The sequence below is a fragment of the Molossus molossus genome, unplaced genomic scaffold (genome assembly GCF_014108415.1).
Source record: "Molossus molossus isolate mMolMol1 unplaced genomic scaffold, mMolMol1.p scaffold_m16_p_1, whole genome shotgun sequence".
Classification (NCBI taxonomy): domain Eukaryota; kingdom Metazoa; phylum Chordata; class Mammalia; order Chiroptera; family Molossidae; genus Molossus; species Molossus molossus.
The window spans coordinates 215,983,636-215,997,745 of NW_023425344.1; the positions used below are offsets into that span (position 1 = coordinate 215,983,636).

General features: G+C 46.8%; 1 protein-coding gene across 1 annotated transcript in view; it reads left to right on the forward strand.

Moving 5' to 3' along the window:
- The window catches only part of PRKCH (protein kinase C eta), a 200,159-nt gene that overhangs the window by 114,401 nt on the left and 71,648 nt on the right, over positions 1-14,110 (forward strand). The window contains exons 5-9 of the mRNA XM_036278466.1: positions 2,609-2,697; positions 4,146-4,275; positions 6,473-6,600; positions 10,003-10,146; positions 10,326-10,499. Coding sequence (XP_036134359.1) covers positions 2,609-2,697; positions 4,146-4,275; positions 6,473-6,600; positions 10,003-10,146; positions 10,326-10,499 — 665 coding nt within the window. The remainder of the gene's footprint in view (positions 1-2,608; positions 2,698-4,145; positions 4,276-6,472; positions 6,601-10,002; positions 10,147-10,325; positions 10,500-14,110) is intronic.

Genomic DNA, 14,110 nt, shown 5'->3' on the forward strand with positions numbered 1-14,110 from the left:
ATATATAATCAATATAACAACAATAATTGACGTTATGTGATTAGTCCCAGCTCCAAATAAGAACATAACTCACAGGTGAGAATCGATGTCACTTTTGGCCTGGAGTTCTCCAGCACAGGGACATGCCCTGCCGTCGGCTCCAGTCTGTCTCATGCATAGTGCCAGAACATTCGCTGGGCAGATTTTCAGTGGGCCACCTGCTGTTAAAGGAGCAGAAAACATTGGTCAGGAGACATAAAGACTCCAATTTTTTCACATCTTGCTAAGAGATATAAAACAAGAAACCTAGGTGGTTGGAGAAAGGTACACCACACTAACACTAATCAAAAACAAATCGACAAAGCAAGCTTAAGAACAAGGAGAATAATAAGGGGTATGGAGAGGCATTATGTAATGGTAAAGGGGTCCATTCTTCAAAAGCTAACAGTCCTTAACATGTATGCACCTAACAGGCATCAAAATATGTGAGGCAAAGACTGGTAAGACTGCAAGGATGTGTAGATAAGTCCACAGTTGTAGTTGGAGACCAGTAACTCAGTTAACCGATAGACCCAGCAGGCAGAAAATCGGTAAGGACATCACAACATGACCAAGGTGACATGTATAGAATACTCCATCTAACAACAGCAGAATTCCCATTCTCCTCAAGCTCACAAGGAACATTATCAACACAGACCACCTTCTGGACTAGAAAACAAACCTTAACAAATTTAGAAGAATAGAAATCATAAAAAGTATCTTTTCAGACCACAATGGAATTAAACTACAAATGACCGAAAGAAAGGTGGCTGGAAAGCCCCCAAGTATTTGGAGATTAAACAACACATTCTAAATAGCACACGGGTAAAAGGAGGCTCAAGAGAAAATAAAAAGTATTTTGAACCCAATGAAAATGGAAGCACAATTGACCCTTGAACAACATGTGTTTGAAACCATGGGGTCCACTTGCATGTGGGTGCACTATACATGGATTACCTGTACTGTTTCTGCCCATGGTTGGGTGTACACAGATGTGCATGCTGAGCGTGGACACAGATGTGCATGTCGGATGTATACATTGATCTATGCCCTTTTATATAAGGGACTGAGCATCCATGGATTTTGGTGTTTGCCTAGGGTGGGGGTGTTCCTGGAACTAATCCCCCCCAGATACTGAGGAACAACTTAGATTTGGGTGCAGTTAAAAGTTATACATGAATTTTCAACTGTGCAGAGAGTTGGTGACCCTGACCCCCGACATTGTTCAAGGGTCAACTACATTTTCTCAAAATATGTGGGGTCAGTGAAAGCTCAAAGGAAAATTTATAATATTAAATGCATGTATTAGAAAATAAAACTCTAAAAATCAATAATGTAAATTTCATCATTGGAAAGTGGAAAAAGGAGAGAAATTTTATTAAGCTTAAAGCGAGTAGAAGAAAAAAAACAATGACATGAGAGCAGAAATCAGTAATACTGAGATTAGGAAAACAATAGGAAAAAACCCTATAAACCAAAAGCTGGTTCGTTGAAAAGATCGGTAAAATTGATAAACCTCTAGTGAAGCTAACTGAAAAAAAAAAAGCGCCTCAGAATATAAAGATTTTCTGTGTGAATGATGGTTTTGTGATTCCCCTCATAAAAAAAGATCAGTTCTCTGGGAACGTTCAATCTGGTTCTTCTGAGAACTCAATCCAATGAAAACTAGATTTGTTTTAAATATAGTGCTATTTGTTGACATGTCATCTGTCTTTATGTACCTAATCCTAAAAAGCCCACGTGTCTTGAAAGATCTTTAAAATGGTGTGTCTTTTCATACTCTATCACACATTCATCCTTTAATGGCAAACTGATTTGTGTCAGCTGTCCGGGTGAAAATGAAAAAGTTGTCCAGAAAGTTCTAAATACTCAAACAACTGATTGAGACGTCATTGTGCAGGAGTCAGGGAATGCCTCCTTTGCCGAGGCATTGCCGGCCGGGAATCCCGAGGGCAGTGAGGCTGTATGTGAACAGCGTGCAATGAGGGGGGCAGGCTGGAGCCCGGGGGGGTGGGGGGGATGGAAAGATGGTTTCAGTCTGGAAGGGTAAAACCAGGGGTAGTGGAAGAGACATTTTCAAAAGTTGTGTCTCCTTATAAATTTAAGATTTAGTTAGGGGCGAGGGTTGAGAAGGACACGGAGAGTGCGGGGGAGGGCGGAGCCTTGGGAAGAGCAAGAGTCTAGTTTCTAAGGGAACAGAGACCTCCCTAGAGGAAAGGCTGCTCTGGGGGGCCTGAAACCTGGCTGGGAGGTGTGAACTCCCCTAGTTGGCAGTGAGATGCCTCCGGAGGTTCAGCTCTGGGGTGAAGTGACCCAATTCGTACTGCGAGATGATTCCTCTGCAGATGGGTACAGGAAGGGTTACAGCCAGGAAGGACGAATTAAGCTCAGGACCTGAATAAGCGTAGTGTGAGCAGAAGCGAAGGGCGAAGTTAGGGTGATGGTAGAGAAAACAGGACGAGAGCGCTGGCTGCTCTCATGTGGGCCAGACTCCCAGGTCACCTTGGCTTGGTCCAGCCCTGTTGACTCGTGGCACTGGCTAGACTGTGAGCCTCTGATAAATGTATTCACTGTGGATTTAATTTCCTAGTGTGCACCTGTGTCGTCCATAAGCGCTGCCATCATCTAATTGTTACCGCCTGCACTTGCCAAAACAATATTAACAAAGTGGACCCAAAGGTAAGAGGATAGCAGTCCGCTAATCAGGCGTACGATTTCTCGTTCTCTCTCCTTCTCCTTACCCCCTCCCTCTTTCTCCCTCCCCTTCCCACACTCCTGGAAGCCGGTGGTGGGATTAGAATTGGAATTCCTCTCCTTTTTATATTATGGCATTTATACTTCTGTACGTGTGTAGCATGGCCTGTCCTTGAGATGACCACCTTAGAGACCAGCCGGGTATAAGCAGTAGGGATTCAGCTCTTCTGATCTGGAGAGAGCTTTGGAGGAGTGACAAGACCCCCGAGTTTGGCATCATGAGCAGGGCTGGAATGCGGAGTCATCCCCTGCTTCTCCCTCAGCCTCATCCTTAAAATGGGGACCGTTTTAAGTTAGAATGATGATAAAGGAAATACCATCAAAAATTCCCTCATGACATTTTTGCAGTGGCTAGACAAGGTGGAAGTGATGTGGTGAGTGTGCTGTTGAGTGTAAATTGTGATTCCTCAGTAAGGTGGCTGTTGGCTTCCTCCAGCCTCTCAAGACATTTCAGGGGGGATGCGTGTCTGTACATAAGTGCTTGACCCTCGCTCGCATGGAGCTGGGGGGGGGGGGCGGCGTTCTGAATTCTGGAGGGAGAAAGGAGAAGGATGGTTGCTGACCGTTAGCCGTGGATTTACAGAGGCACTGAAATGTCCGACTCTGGAACTCAGTGGTTCATTGTCCACAGACAGGCCTGGCAAAGTACACGTAGAGGTGTGTGCACTCTTTTTTATGAGAAAGAGGTCAGAAAAGTTGCAAGAGGTGTGCTAATTGCCTCATTCTTTGTCGTGTGTGGACGTGTTGTTGGTGCTTCAAATTGTGGGATAGACTGTACAGCCTGTGCCTCGCCTGAATATGTGCTGGAAACAGTGAGGTTACACTGATCTCAGCCAGGCCACGAAGCGCTTGTATGTGAGGCTGCACCTTTGCACTCAGATGTCAGAATGCAAATGCCACAGAAAGGCTGGAGGGCTGAAAAGAGCCACTTAAATGTCACTTCTGAACGAATCTCTTCTATGGTTCCATGTCCTCTGGGGCCACCTTCTCCCCCGCACACAAACCTTGTGACACAATTTCTGGAAGAGCTTGTGTTGAGAGAAAGCGTATATCGTCTATGAAAGACCTGGGAGGGCACTGTCAGGGAGAGAAATACAGCCCGAATATAAAAGATGAAATGAAAATGTTCATCTCTATCTCGCCAAATGGTGAACAATCTAATCTACGCCACACTTTTCTGTGTGGTCTTCCTCATTAGACCATGTGCTTAGTCTGCTCGGTAAGGCCCAAGTAAGGAGTCGTGGCTGAGCAGTAAAATGGTACACCCAGCTCGGGTACCATCGCGCCGCTGCATTTGGTGGGCTCCTGTTTCCGTTTTCACAGATGCTGTCGCTGGGGAACTGCAGCTCTTGTGCCCTGTCTCTTTGTTACAGATTGCGGAACAGAGGTTCGGAATCAACATCCCGCACAAGTTCAGCATCCACAACTACAAAGTGCCAACATTCTGTGATCACTGTGGCTCCCTGCTCTGGGGGATAATGCGACAAGGACTTCAGTGTAAAAGTGAGTTGCTGGGGCACTGGGCACCCACTTCTTCATGACATCGGCAGGATGCAAGCTTTTGCAATTCTGTAGGTTCAGAATCTGACCCAGGACCAATGGGTGGTTTTAGATACTTTGTAAATTAACATCTTAGTAACTCTGTAGTTATGTGTCCCTTGTCAGGCACGGGGAGGAGCTATGTCCGATTCACAGATTTCCTAACCATAGAAAATTAAGTCAGTTGTTAAATTCAGTGTTCCAGCTGGCTGGCTGTCGTGCATTCAGTGCCCAGTATGGGCTCCTCCTTGTGTGTTTTAGTAGGTATTTGAAGAGGAAGACAATGAGATCTTGGTCAGATATGGAAGAGGGTAGGAAATGAGGTGGGCCAAAGAGCAGCTTGGGTAGAGAATAAGGACCAGCAGGGGAGCAAGTCTGATGACCTCCCAGAGACGAGCAGGGGTTGAGTTGTGACTGTGACACGAGCCACCCTGGTCTTCTCAAGGAGTGTGTGGTCGAGATGGAGGTTGAGGGGAGTACAGGACACTTACATTTCACTCACTGTGCCCAGTGGAACCATGTTTGAAGCGTTGGCCTCAGCAAAGGGTCTGGGCATGAGGGCTGACCCCCGCCCAGGGAAGAGTTGGGGAGCTCTTGGCCTTGAGTCATCTCCCATTGAGTGTTGCTATGGCAATCTGACTGTCACAGGCACACTGTTGAAATACATGTGAATTTCCTCCAGAGCCGGAGGCACACCCTAAGTCACCGGGGAGGCAGGGGTGGCGTCAAACGACTTGCAGTGACTGCCTGGACGTACCAAGCCTGCTTCTGTGAGCAAAAAGGAACCAGTCACTTGTTGTTGTTTCTTTTTTTAAAAAAGGGCAAATTATTTCCTCTCTCTAGAACATCATTTAATAATTCATTCCACCCCCCCGTATAATCAAGACAGTCCGTTCATGTAGAGCTTTGGTTTCAGCCCTGCTTGATCATGATGGATGGTCTCTCCTGGGTGTGGGTTTCCCACATGACAGTCACGTCCTGCTTTTGTGTAGTTGCTGCTGACATGCAGAGCCACGCGTGGGCTCATCGGCATCGTTCCTGTCCCTGGGGCCCTGAGGGGAGCATACCTGCAGTGGTCTGGCTCTTACAACGTTTGCTTTTATGGTCACATGCTGCTTTAGAAAGGCCACTGGAGGCTGCGTGTCCCCATGCCAGCTCTCCCCAGAGGTGGATCTCCCATGGGGTCCTGGAACTTTGGCCTCAGGGCCCCTCCCTTGCAAGGGCACCATCCAGAGCGCTCCACTCAAGTGGAGATTCTCTCTCTTAAAGAGGGCATGGCACCCTAAATTACATCCACTCAGGCCCCCCAAACCTGAACCTGTGCACGCTCCCAGGACGCGTGACCCTCCTGAAACAGGAGTGTGTTGCTGTCGCTCCAGTCCGCCTCCCGTGAGCAGGCCGCCTGGAGAAAACTGGATCCGAACTTTCTGCTGATGAAACCCTGGGTCCTTCGTCATCCCGAGTCAGTTTCCTCTGCACAGGAGTTCAGCTTGCTTCACTCTCTTCTTCCAACTGCCATGTACTGTGACCTTTAAAACCCCGCTTCCCCCTCCCCGCCCCCACGAAGAAGTCAGAGAGCCGGGGCTGAGCTGAGAACCACAGCCCACAGGATGCTGCGCTCGGCTCGGCCCAGGCTCCGACCGCAACAATACTCGGAAAGCAAGCTGCGCGTAGGGGTTTTTCTCTCCGAAACACCGTTTCCATCCTGTTTGAACTGCGCTCTGTGTGGCGTACAGGCTGCTACCTTTTATCGAGGGGGGGACGGGAGAGGGGGGAGAGGGAGGGGGGAGAGGGGGGGAGAGGGAGGGGAGAGGGAGGGGCATAGTCAGTGGGCCTGAGCCCTGTTCTTCAGTCGGCTGAACTGCCCTGATGAACGCTCCTCTTTCTCCTGAATCGTGCTGTTCATCAGCAGTAGCTGCTCCACGTGACTTAGGTGAACTCCTTTAATCAAGTCATGATGGGGAAAATGTATTCGAAGTGCGTTCTTCTCTCGTGCGCCAGCCTTTCCGCACCCAACAGAAATAGATGAAAATGCCAGGGGTTGTTACGAGTGTACGTCTACTTCCATGAGAAGGCGCTGTCGGGCCGTGCGGTGCCCTTCGGGGCCCTGCCGCACGCGCGGTGACTCCGCCCTGAACCCGGGTTCTCTGCTCCCCCACAGTCTGCAAGATGAACGTGCACATCCGCTGCCAGGCGAACGTGGCCCCGAACTGCGGCGTGAACGCGGTGGAGCTGGCCAAGACCCTGGCCGGGATGGGCCTCCAGCCCGGAAATATTTCTCCGACCTCGGTGAGACCTTGCTTTCTTCCCCACCCTGTCGTTGAGAAGTTGTTCAGATGTGGTAAGCCCAAGGGAGCGCACGTGGCACAATCAAAGTTCCTAATCTCAGCAAGCACAATAAACAGATTTACTGCATTTTTAAAGAGCATTTTGTTCCGTGAACCAGAGACTATATACAATTATATGACAAGAAATAATGAGCGTGCAGATATAGCAAGAAGCAGAAGGAGGATTAAAAAGAAAAACAGCTTCCTGTCAGTGAGGTCTGGTAAAAAGCTTGGAACCCAGGGGTCTTGGCTGCCCCCCACCCCCCGGCAGTGCATTTGACCCCTAACATTGGGCCTCAGCTTCCTCCTCTCTTCGGGGGTTGACCTTGAAGCTGTCCGAGGTTCTCCACAGCCCTGGGATCCAGCAGTTCTATAGTTTTGTTTATGAGTTATAAATTTATCTCTCAAGTTCATTGACAGACAGGAGTTCCTTCCTCTCAGCTCCCAGGAGTGGCTGGGGTCGTGTCAGTTGCCTGCTTTGTCTTGCTACCTCCCTGAGTGACCTCCCCACCTGCTGTTGTCCATTAGAACTTGGCCACTTTCCAGGCTCACGACCTGTTGCTGCCCTCCTGGCCAGGGTCTGCAGGGAGCTGGGAAGGAGCCGTGCTCCCGCTGCGGTTTCTGAAAGGCAGAGCTGCATACCGATAGCCGATTCGGGAGGATTCCAGACTTAGCTGTTAAGTGGGTCTGGGTACTTAGGAAAGGAGGTACAGTCACCATCAGGTTCTTGGCTATCCAGAACGTGTCAGCTAAGCACCCCATTTCCTTCGTACTGAAGGATACCTGGTAAACATTGCATTTCTTGATATTCAGGAAGGCGCTGGCAAAGTCCACCAAAGTCTCTGCCTTGTGGATAGACAGGCAGGATGCTATACCGCGAGGAGGTTCTAATGCACAGGACAGTGGCTCCTGAAGAGGAGATTTCAGCCCACACCAGGGCTTCTAAAATACGTTGGGAATAAGATAGACCGTGAGGCACAAGCTCCAGGAACGGGCAGTGCCACCTGTCTAATGTCACCACGTGTCTTTCATATTCTGATATTTAATAATGGGAAAACCAAAGTTACCTGTCACTTGATAGTACACCATTAAAAAAAGACAGAGGATCTTAAGTCTATCAAAAGAGAAGAATGGGTTAAAAAGAAAAGATGGAGAAACACTGGCTTAGAGCTTTCTGCCCATGCCAACCCAACCAGGGGAAGTATTGAAGTGGAGGAAGTGAAATTCAAGCTGGTAAATTTTTTCTGTGTTTGAAAAATGTGTGATCTGAGCTCTGGAGGAGAAACTATGAAAACAATCGCATGTTTAAGATGACCCATTTTATATCAGGCTATCACTGTCTTTCTGGGTTGAAGAGATAAAATCCTTGTAGTTTGGGGCTATTGTACAGTTGCTTATTGCAAACATTGTTTAAAAGTTGCCCCAGATAAGCTTCTTTTAAAAATCTAAATGGGTCAACCCTGGCCAGTTTTGCTTAGTGGTTAGAGTGTCGGCCTGCGGTCCAGAGAGACCCGGGTTCGGTTCCCGCTAAGGACACGTACCTCGGTTGCAGTTTGTCCCTGGCCCTGGATGGGTCGTGCAGGTGGCAACCACTCGATGTGTCCCTTTCATGTCAATGTTTCTCTCCCTCCCTCCCTTCCTTCCACTCTATCTGAACAAGAAATGGAAAAAGGTCCTCTGGTGAGGATAAAAAATAAATAAATAAAAATCTAAATGGGTCAGAAGGTGCAGGATGTTAGACTTTTGACCTGTGGTTTGGTGGCAGCTTGAATGATAAATGTCCCCAGGTAGACCTCTGTAAGTCACCTCACGTTTAGGGGTCGCTGTCACCGGATGGGGCTGGAGCTCCCACTGAGGAGGCCATACTTCTGGTTCCATGTGGTGAGACTGGAACACTCGTGCTGGTGGTCAACCTTTCCAGAAGGCAAGTTTACTATGTATCAGAAGTCTTCAAAATTAACACTTTGACTTAAAGAATTCCATTTCCAGAAAATTATCATAAGAAAGTAGATTATGATGAACATGATGAAGATGACAACAGAGCTCATGTTTATTGACTGTGTACCACTCTAAGTGCTTCATATGCATTTACTCAGTTACTCCTCATAATAAGTCGTGTAGCAGGTGCTATAACACCTTTGTCAGAGAAAACTGAGGCACAGAGAGGATGGGGAGGTAATTTCGCCAAGGTCACTGGATTAGGTTGCAGAGCTATGATTTGAACCCAGGCAGACTACTTGAAATCCTAGACTCTTTTTTATTTTTTTAAATCCTCACCAGAGGATATTTTTCCATTTATATTCAGATAGAGTTGGAGAGAGAGAGGGAGAGAGAGAGAGAGAGAAACATTGATGTCAGAGAGAGAGAGAAACATTGATGTCAGAGAGAGACACATCGACTGATTGCCTCCTGCATGACTCCGACCAGGGCCGGGGACTGAACTGCAACCGAGGTACATACCCTTAACTGGAATCGAACCCGAGACTCTTTGGTCCGCAGGCCGATGCTCTAACCGCTGAGCCAAACTGGCCAGGGCAAAAGCCTAGACTTTTTATCATCCTTCTCAGAATATTTGAATGCAGGTATGTTCACTGTGGGTGTTATTTATACTAGTAAAAAATGGGAGACAACCTATATTTCTAATAATGGGAATTAGTGGATAAGTTGTGATATATCCACACAATGAAATATAGGAGAACCCTTAAAAGTCATGTTCTTGGAGGATATTTAAAGATATGGGAAATACATGTGACAAAATGTTAAATAAAAATGTGTTATGAAACGATTTCATTTTAAAAATCAAGTGTTAAGACAGGTGTGTATGTGTTTGTAATTATTTTTAGAGTTTTTTTGAGGGGGGTTGCTGAGATCATAAATATTTTAAATTTTATCCTTCATACCTTTGTTTATTGTCCAAGTTTTTACATTGAATTTTATTTCTCTTATATAATTTAAATTATTGTATAAATAGTGTTGCTTATTCATTCAAGTCCTAGTTGTAGGAAGTGGACACCAGGTGGCGCCCTTGGCACCTGACCACCCTGTAGAAATCCACCACCGCAAGAAAACAGAGGTATCAGACTAAGGTGTTTATGTGTCTATACATGCCCACTTGAGCATAAGCTGAAATTCTGTGGCTTAGATATATTTTTAAATGATTCTTTCCGAAATACAGTAAGCACAGATCAGGAGCTGATGCGGAGGTAGTTTTGAATGGCAGAACCTGATCACAAGTCAAACTGAATTGATCTTACTCTACGTGTTGTATTGAGTGTTGAAGCTTCAGGTGAGGTCTTCTCCACCCATAAACGCTTCATGCACACACACTGAGCTCTGACTCGGCGTCTCCTCCTCTTCTGTACAGAAGCTCGTTTCCAGATCAACTCTAAGACGACAGGGAAAGGAGAGCACCAAAGAAGGAAACGGGGTCGGCGTTCATTCTTCCAACCGGCTTGGTATCGACAAGTTTGAGTTCATCCGAGTGTTGGGGAAGGGGAGCTTTGGGAAGGTGAGTCGGCTTTCACTGTTTGGGTTCAAGTAAGCATGTGACATGTATATTGTGCGGGGTGTGTGCGTGTGCACACACTCACATTTCCCATGCGTCTTCCCCTTTCCGCCCCTGCATGCCCACACCCTAAGGACGGCAGGCATTCTCATGCCCGTGCCCCTCCTACCACTGTGCCATAGGTGATGCTCGCAAGAATAAAAGAAACAGGAGACCTCTATGCCGTGAAGGTGCTGAAGAAGGACGTGATCCTCCAGGATGACGATGTGGAGTGCACCATGACGGAGAAGAGGATCCTGTCCCTGGCCCGCAATCACCCCTTCCTCACTCAGCTGTTCTGCTGCTTTCAGACCCCTGTGAGTATGGCTCGCGTCCTCCACCTCCAGGGCCTCCTTTCTTTAAGGGTTGAGGCAATAAGAAGTTGAAGATTTCGTGAAGTAGAATATCAGACGCTTTGGAGGGATTTAGCTCCCAAGGTAGTGTCACATGAAGGTACCTAGTGACGTCTGCTGACCTGTGGGAGAAAGTTGAAACCAGTGGAGTAACCAGTTTCTTTCATGCTGTGCTGAAGGATCACCTTGAGGGTTGTGTCCTAAGATTGTGAAGGTCTTTATAGGTAAGTCTTCTCTAGCAGAGTGAAGGTCACTGCGTCTAAGTACAGAGTAAATGTACATGGACCGCTTATCTTGGTGATTTGGACCTTGGCTCCGCTCCTAAATGGTTAACAAGAGTTCAGACCAGGGTAGGCCCATGGCGGGCACCTTGCTCTGTAATGTCCCTTGATCAGGGACCCTTGCCTTCATTCTGTGGACTGATCCTGGGATTTCAGTCTGTCTAACCTCTAATGGTGTATAGTTAGGAATGCTTTTGGCTGCAGTTAATAGAATACCCAACCAATAGTCGGTTAGACAGTAAACAGAAAGGATGAGTTGAGTACTTCAATACACACTTTTTTTCTGGAGGAGTCTGGTGGTAGCAATGATAGGGTTGGCTTAGTTGCTTAGTGACACAGGGCATCTCTTCCCCTTGGGGTCTCAAGTTATTTGCCACAGTGTTCAACATCGCCCCTCATGTGGCAGCACCCAGAGGAGGGTGCATGGGCGCTCTGGCACAGGGGTTCATGGGACCCTCTACTTTTATTGGGGGGAGAAAAATTTTTCTAGACTTGAGCCACCTGCTCCCCCTTAGCTGCAGAGGAGGCTGGAAGAGCAATATCTAGCCAGGGGAAGCTGGTTTACCATGGTAGACTCCACCACCCTTGGCTCATCCCCGGGGCGGGGCGCTGTGCTGTCCAATTAGCACCGGGCTTCTGTTGTCAATGAAGAGGGCATACGGCTTCTGAGAAGCCACCACGAGGGTCTGCCAAGGCCTTCCAGCACCTTCGCGTAGTCAAAGGCACGCTGGGAGAGTGAATATGGAACGTGTCCCTTGTCTATTCGTCCATCTGGGCAATAGAGGTAGGAGCAGGAGAGGGACATCCCACCTGATCCAGGGAACCAGAAGGGTGAGTTAGAATTAGTTAGGCAAAAAGAGAATGAAGGCAGATAGGTCCCAGCGGATAACAGCAAGTGCACAGGTGTGGGGCGAGCAGGGCCATGGGGGTGAACAGAGCCAGCGTGTGTGAAGTACAGAGTTTGAGGAGGGGCCTGGTGAGAACTGAAGCTGCAGAGGTGGCCGGGGCTAGGCCGTGAAGGGCCTGGCCTTCTGGGCTGTGCTAAGGAACATGGGTTCTAGTCCTAAGAGCAAATGGAAGAAATGTAAGCAGAGATATGACAGATCAGATTGCATTTTTCTACTATAAAATAATTTTTTTTCAGTAGGTAATATAAGCATCCTCCAATATCCATATCCTTGCTTTGAAAGAAACAGTTTTTACTGATTTCATATGTAGACTTTCAAAAACATTTTTGCACATGAGAGCACACATGCATTCACATTTATTTTTTTAAAACACAAATTGTGGTATATATTGCCCACCATTCTATACTTTATTTTGTTGAAAATGTAATAATATATCGTGGAGATTGTTTCATATTTGTATACATGTAGCTGCCTCATTTTTAATGGCTGCATAGTATTCCATTTTAAGACCATGACACCATTTATTTAACTTGTTTTCTATTGTTATGTGTAGGTTGTACACAGTCTTTTATTTCAATCAGTGTTGCAATGAGTCCCTTTTTGCATATATCTTTACATATTGTGCTAATATTTCTGTATGATACACTATGAGAAGTTATATTGTTTGTTCAGAGTATATGCATTTAAAATTTTGAGTCCCATTGACCTTCTCCCCCATAATGGTTAAAGATAGCCAACATTTTACCACCTATATAAGTAGGCATTGTTCTGAGTGCTTTATGTGTATTATCTCATTTAATCCTTGCAGTAACCCTAAGAAATAAGTTTATTAGCATTAATCCCATTTTACATATATGAAGTTACTGTGGCATAAAGACATTTAGCTTCCAAGGACAGAAGTTTTGATTCCAGGCAGTCTGACTACAGGCTTTTACAGCTTGCTTGCTGAATTTCTAAATTCACTCTCTCAAACCATGAGAAGACCGATTTCCCCCACCCTCCCACCACAACTTGCGATCTATCATTTTGATGATCGGAGGGATTTTAAAAATGGTTTCTTCAGAGTTCTAATTTGCATTTCTCTGACTGAGTGAGGCTCACCTGTGTTCACATCCGTGTTGTAAAGAACACATGCGCAGCCTGGAGAATGGGTGGGGCAGGGAACACTGGGAGCTGGAGCTAGGTGGACGTATTAAGGGGATGCACAGTGTGCACTCCCACGTTGTTTAAGCAGGAGCTGGGGTGTCAGCTAATAGCTTCCTAGGCCACGTTCCCCTGCGCTCCTTTCTTCCTCCTCATGGCCTGTGGCTCCTCCAGACAGCCCTGGAGTCTACACTGCCCCTGTCACCTTGCCCTGGTTCTCTGTTCCCATGTCTGGGGTCCATGGTCCTTGTGGAATTCCAGTTCTGCCGTCCTCCACAGCGACCTAGAGTGTCCTCGAAATCCTGTTTCTTGTGCTGTGCTCTTTGCCTGCAAAAAGCCCTTTTCCATCCTCACCCTCCTCATCCGGCTGTTTTCTCGGAAATGAGGAGGGCAACAGCTCGGGCTTGAGACACCCTTGTGAGGAAGGATGGGACCACTTGGTGGGTGATGCAGGTCACCCCCTGCATGTGCAGCTCAAGTCTCTGCTCATACCATGAATCAAATGACAGGCAGCTATGCCAGGGCCTGAGCCGAAGAGCCAGTGGTTTCTGTGACATTAGCGTAGACAGCCTCAGTGAGCTGATAACCTTTGAGTCAGACAGTGGATAGACATTTAGTGAGCCTAGTCTGGTTGTGCAGCAGTTGCTGTTTCAAGTTACTCGAGTGAACAAATAAAGAAATGTGTCATATGCGACTCCGGGAGGGAATCCTGTGATTCAGAAGCAGTGACAGGTGTCACCAACAATTAGATTGTGTTGTGGTAAAGTAGAACAAGAAATTAACTTGGAACAAAATAGGAACCCGGTGAAAGGAATGTATACAATTCGGATTTTTCTAGAAGAGTATAAATTATAGAGTATACCAAAATATTAGTGGTATTTCATGTGTGGCCACAAGGTGGCAGTCGTTACTGCAAGGAGATTTTTATTTCTCCCTCAAGGGTAGAAACGGTTTAGAATGTGCCTTTTGTGGTAGATGTCTCCCAAGCAAAGGATAAGGGGGATTTTCCAAGGGCTGTCTGGAGTCCAGACAATGAAGTGGCGGGAACCAACTTAAAAGAACGAAGTGAGTTTTTCTCATGCGGAGGCAGAGATACAGTTTTCATTTTGCTGTAGTTTATGACTTCTCTCAGGTTTGCAAAGTATCAGACTCCACAGTATGCATGGCATTTGCTTGCTGTGCGTCTGTTCATCTGTCATAAATCCTCAGTGACTATCCCCATTTGCTGTTGAAAAACTATAAA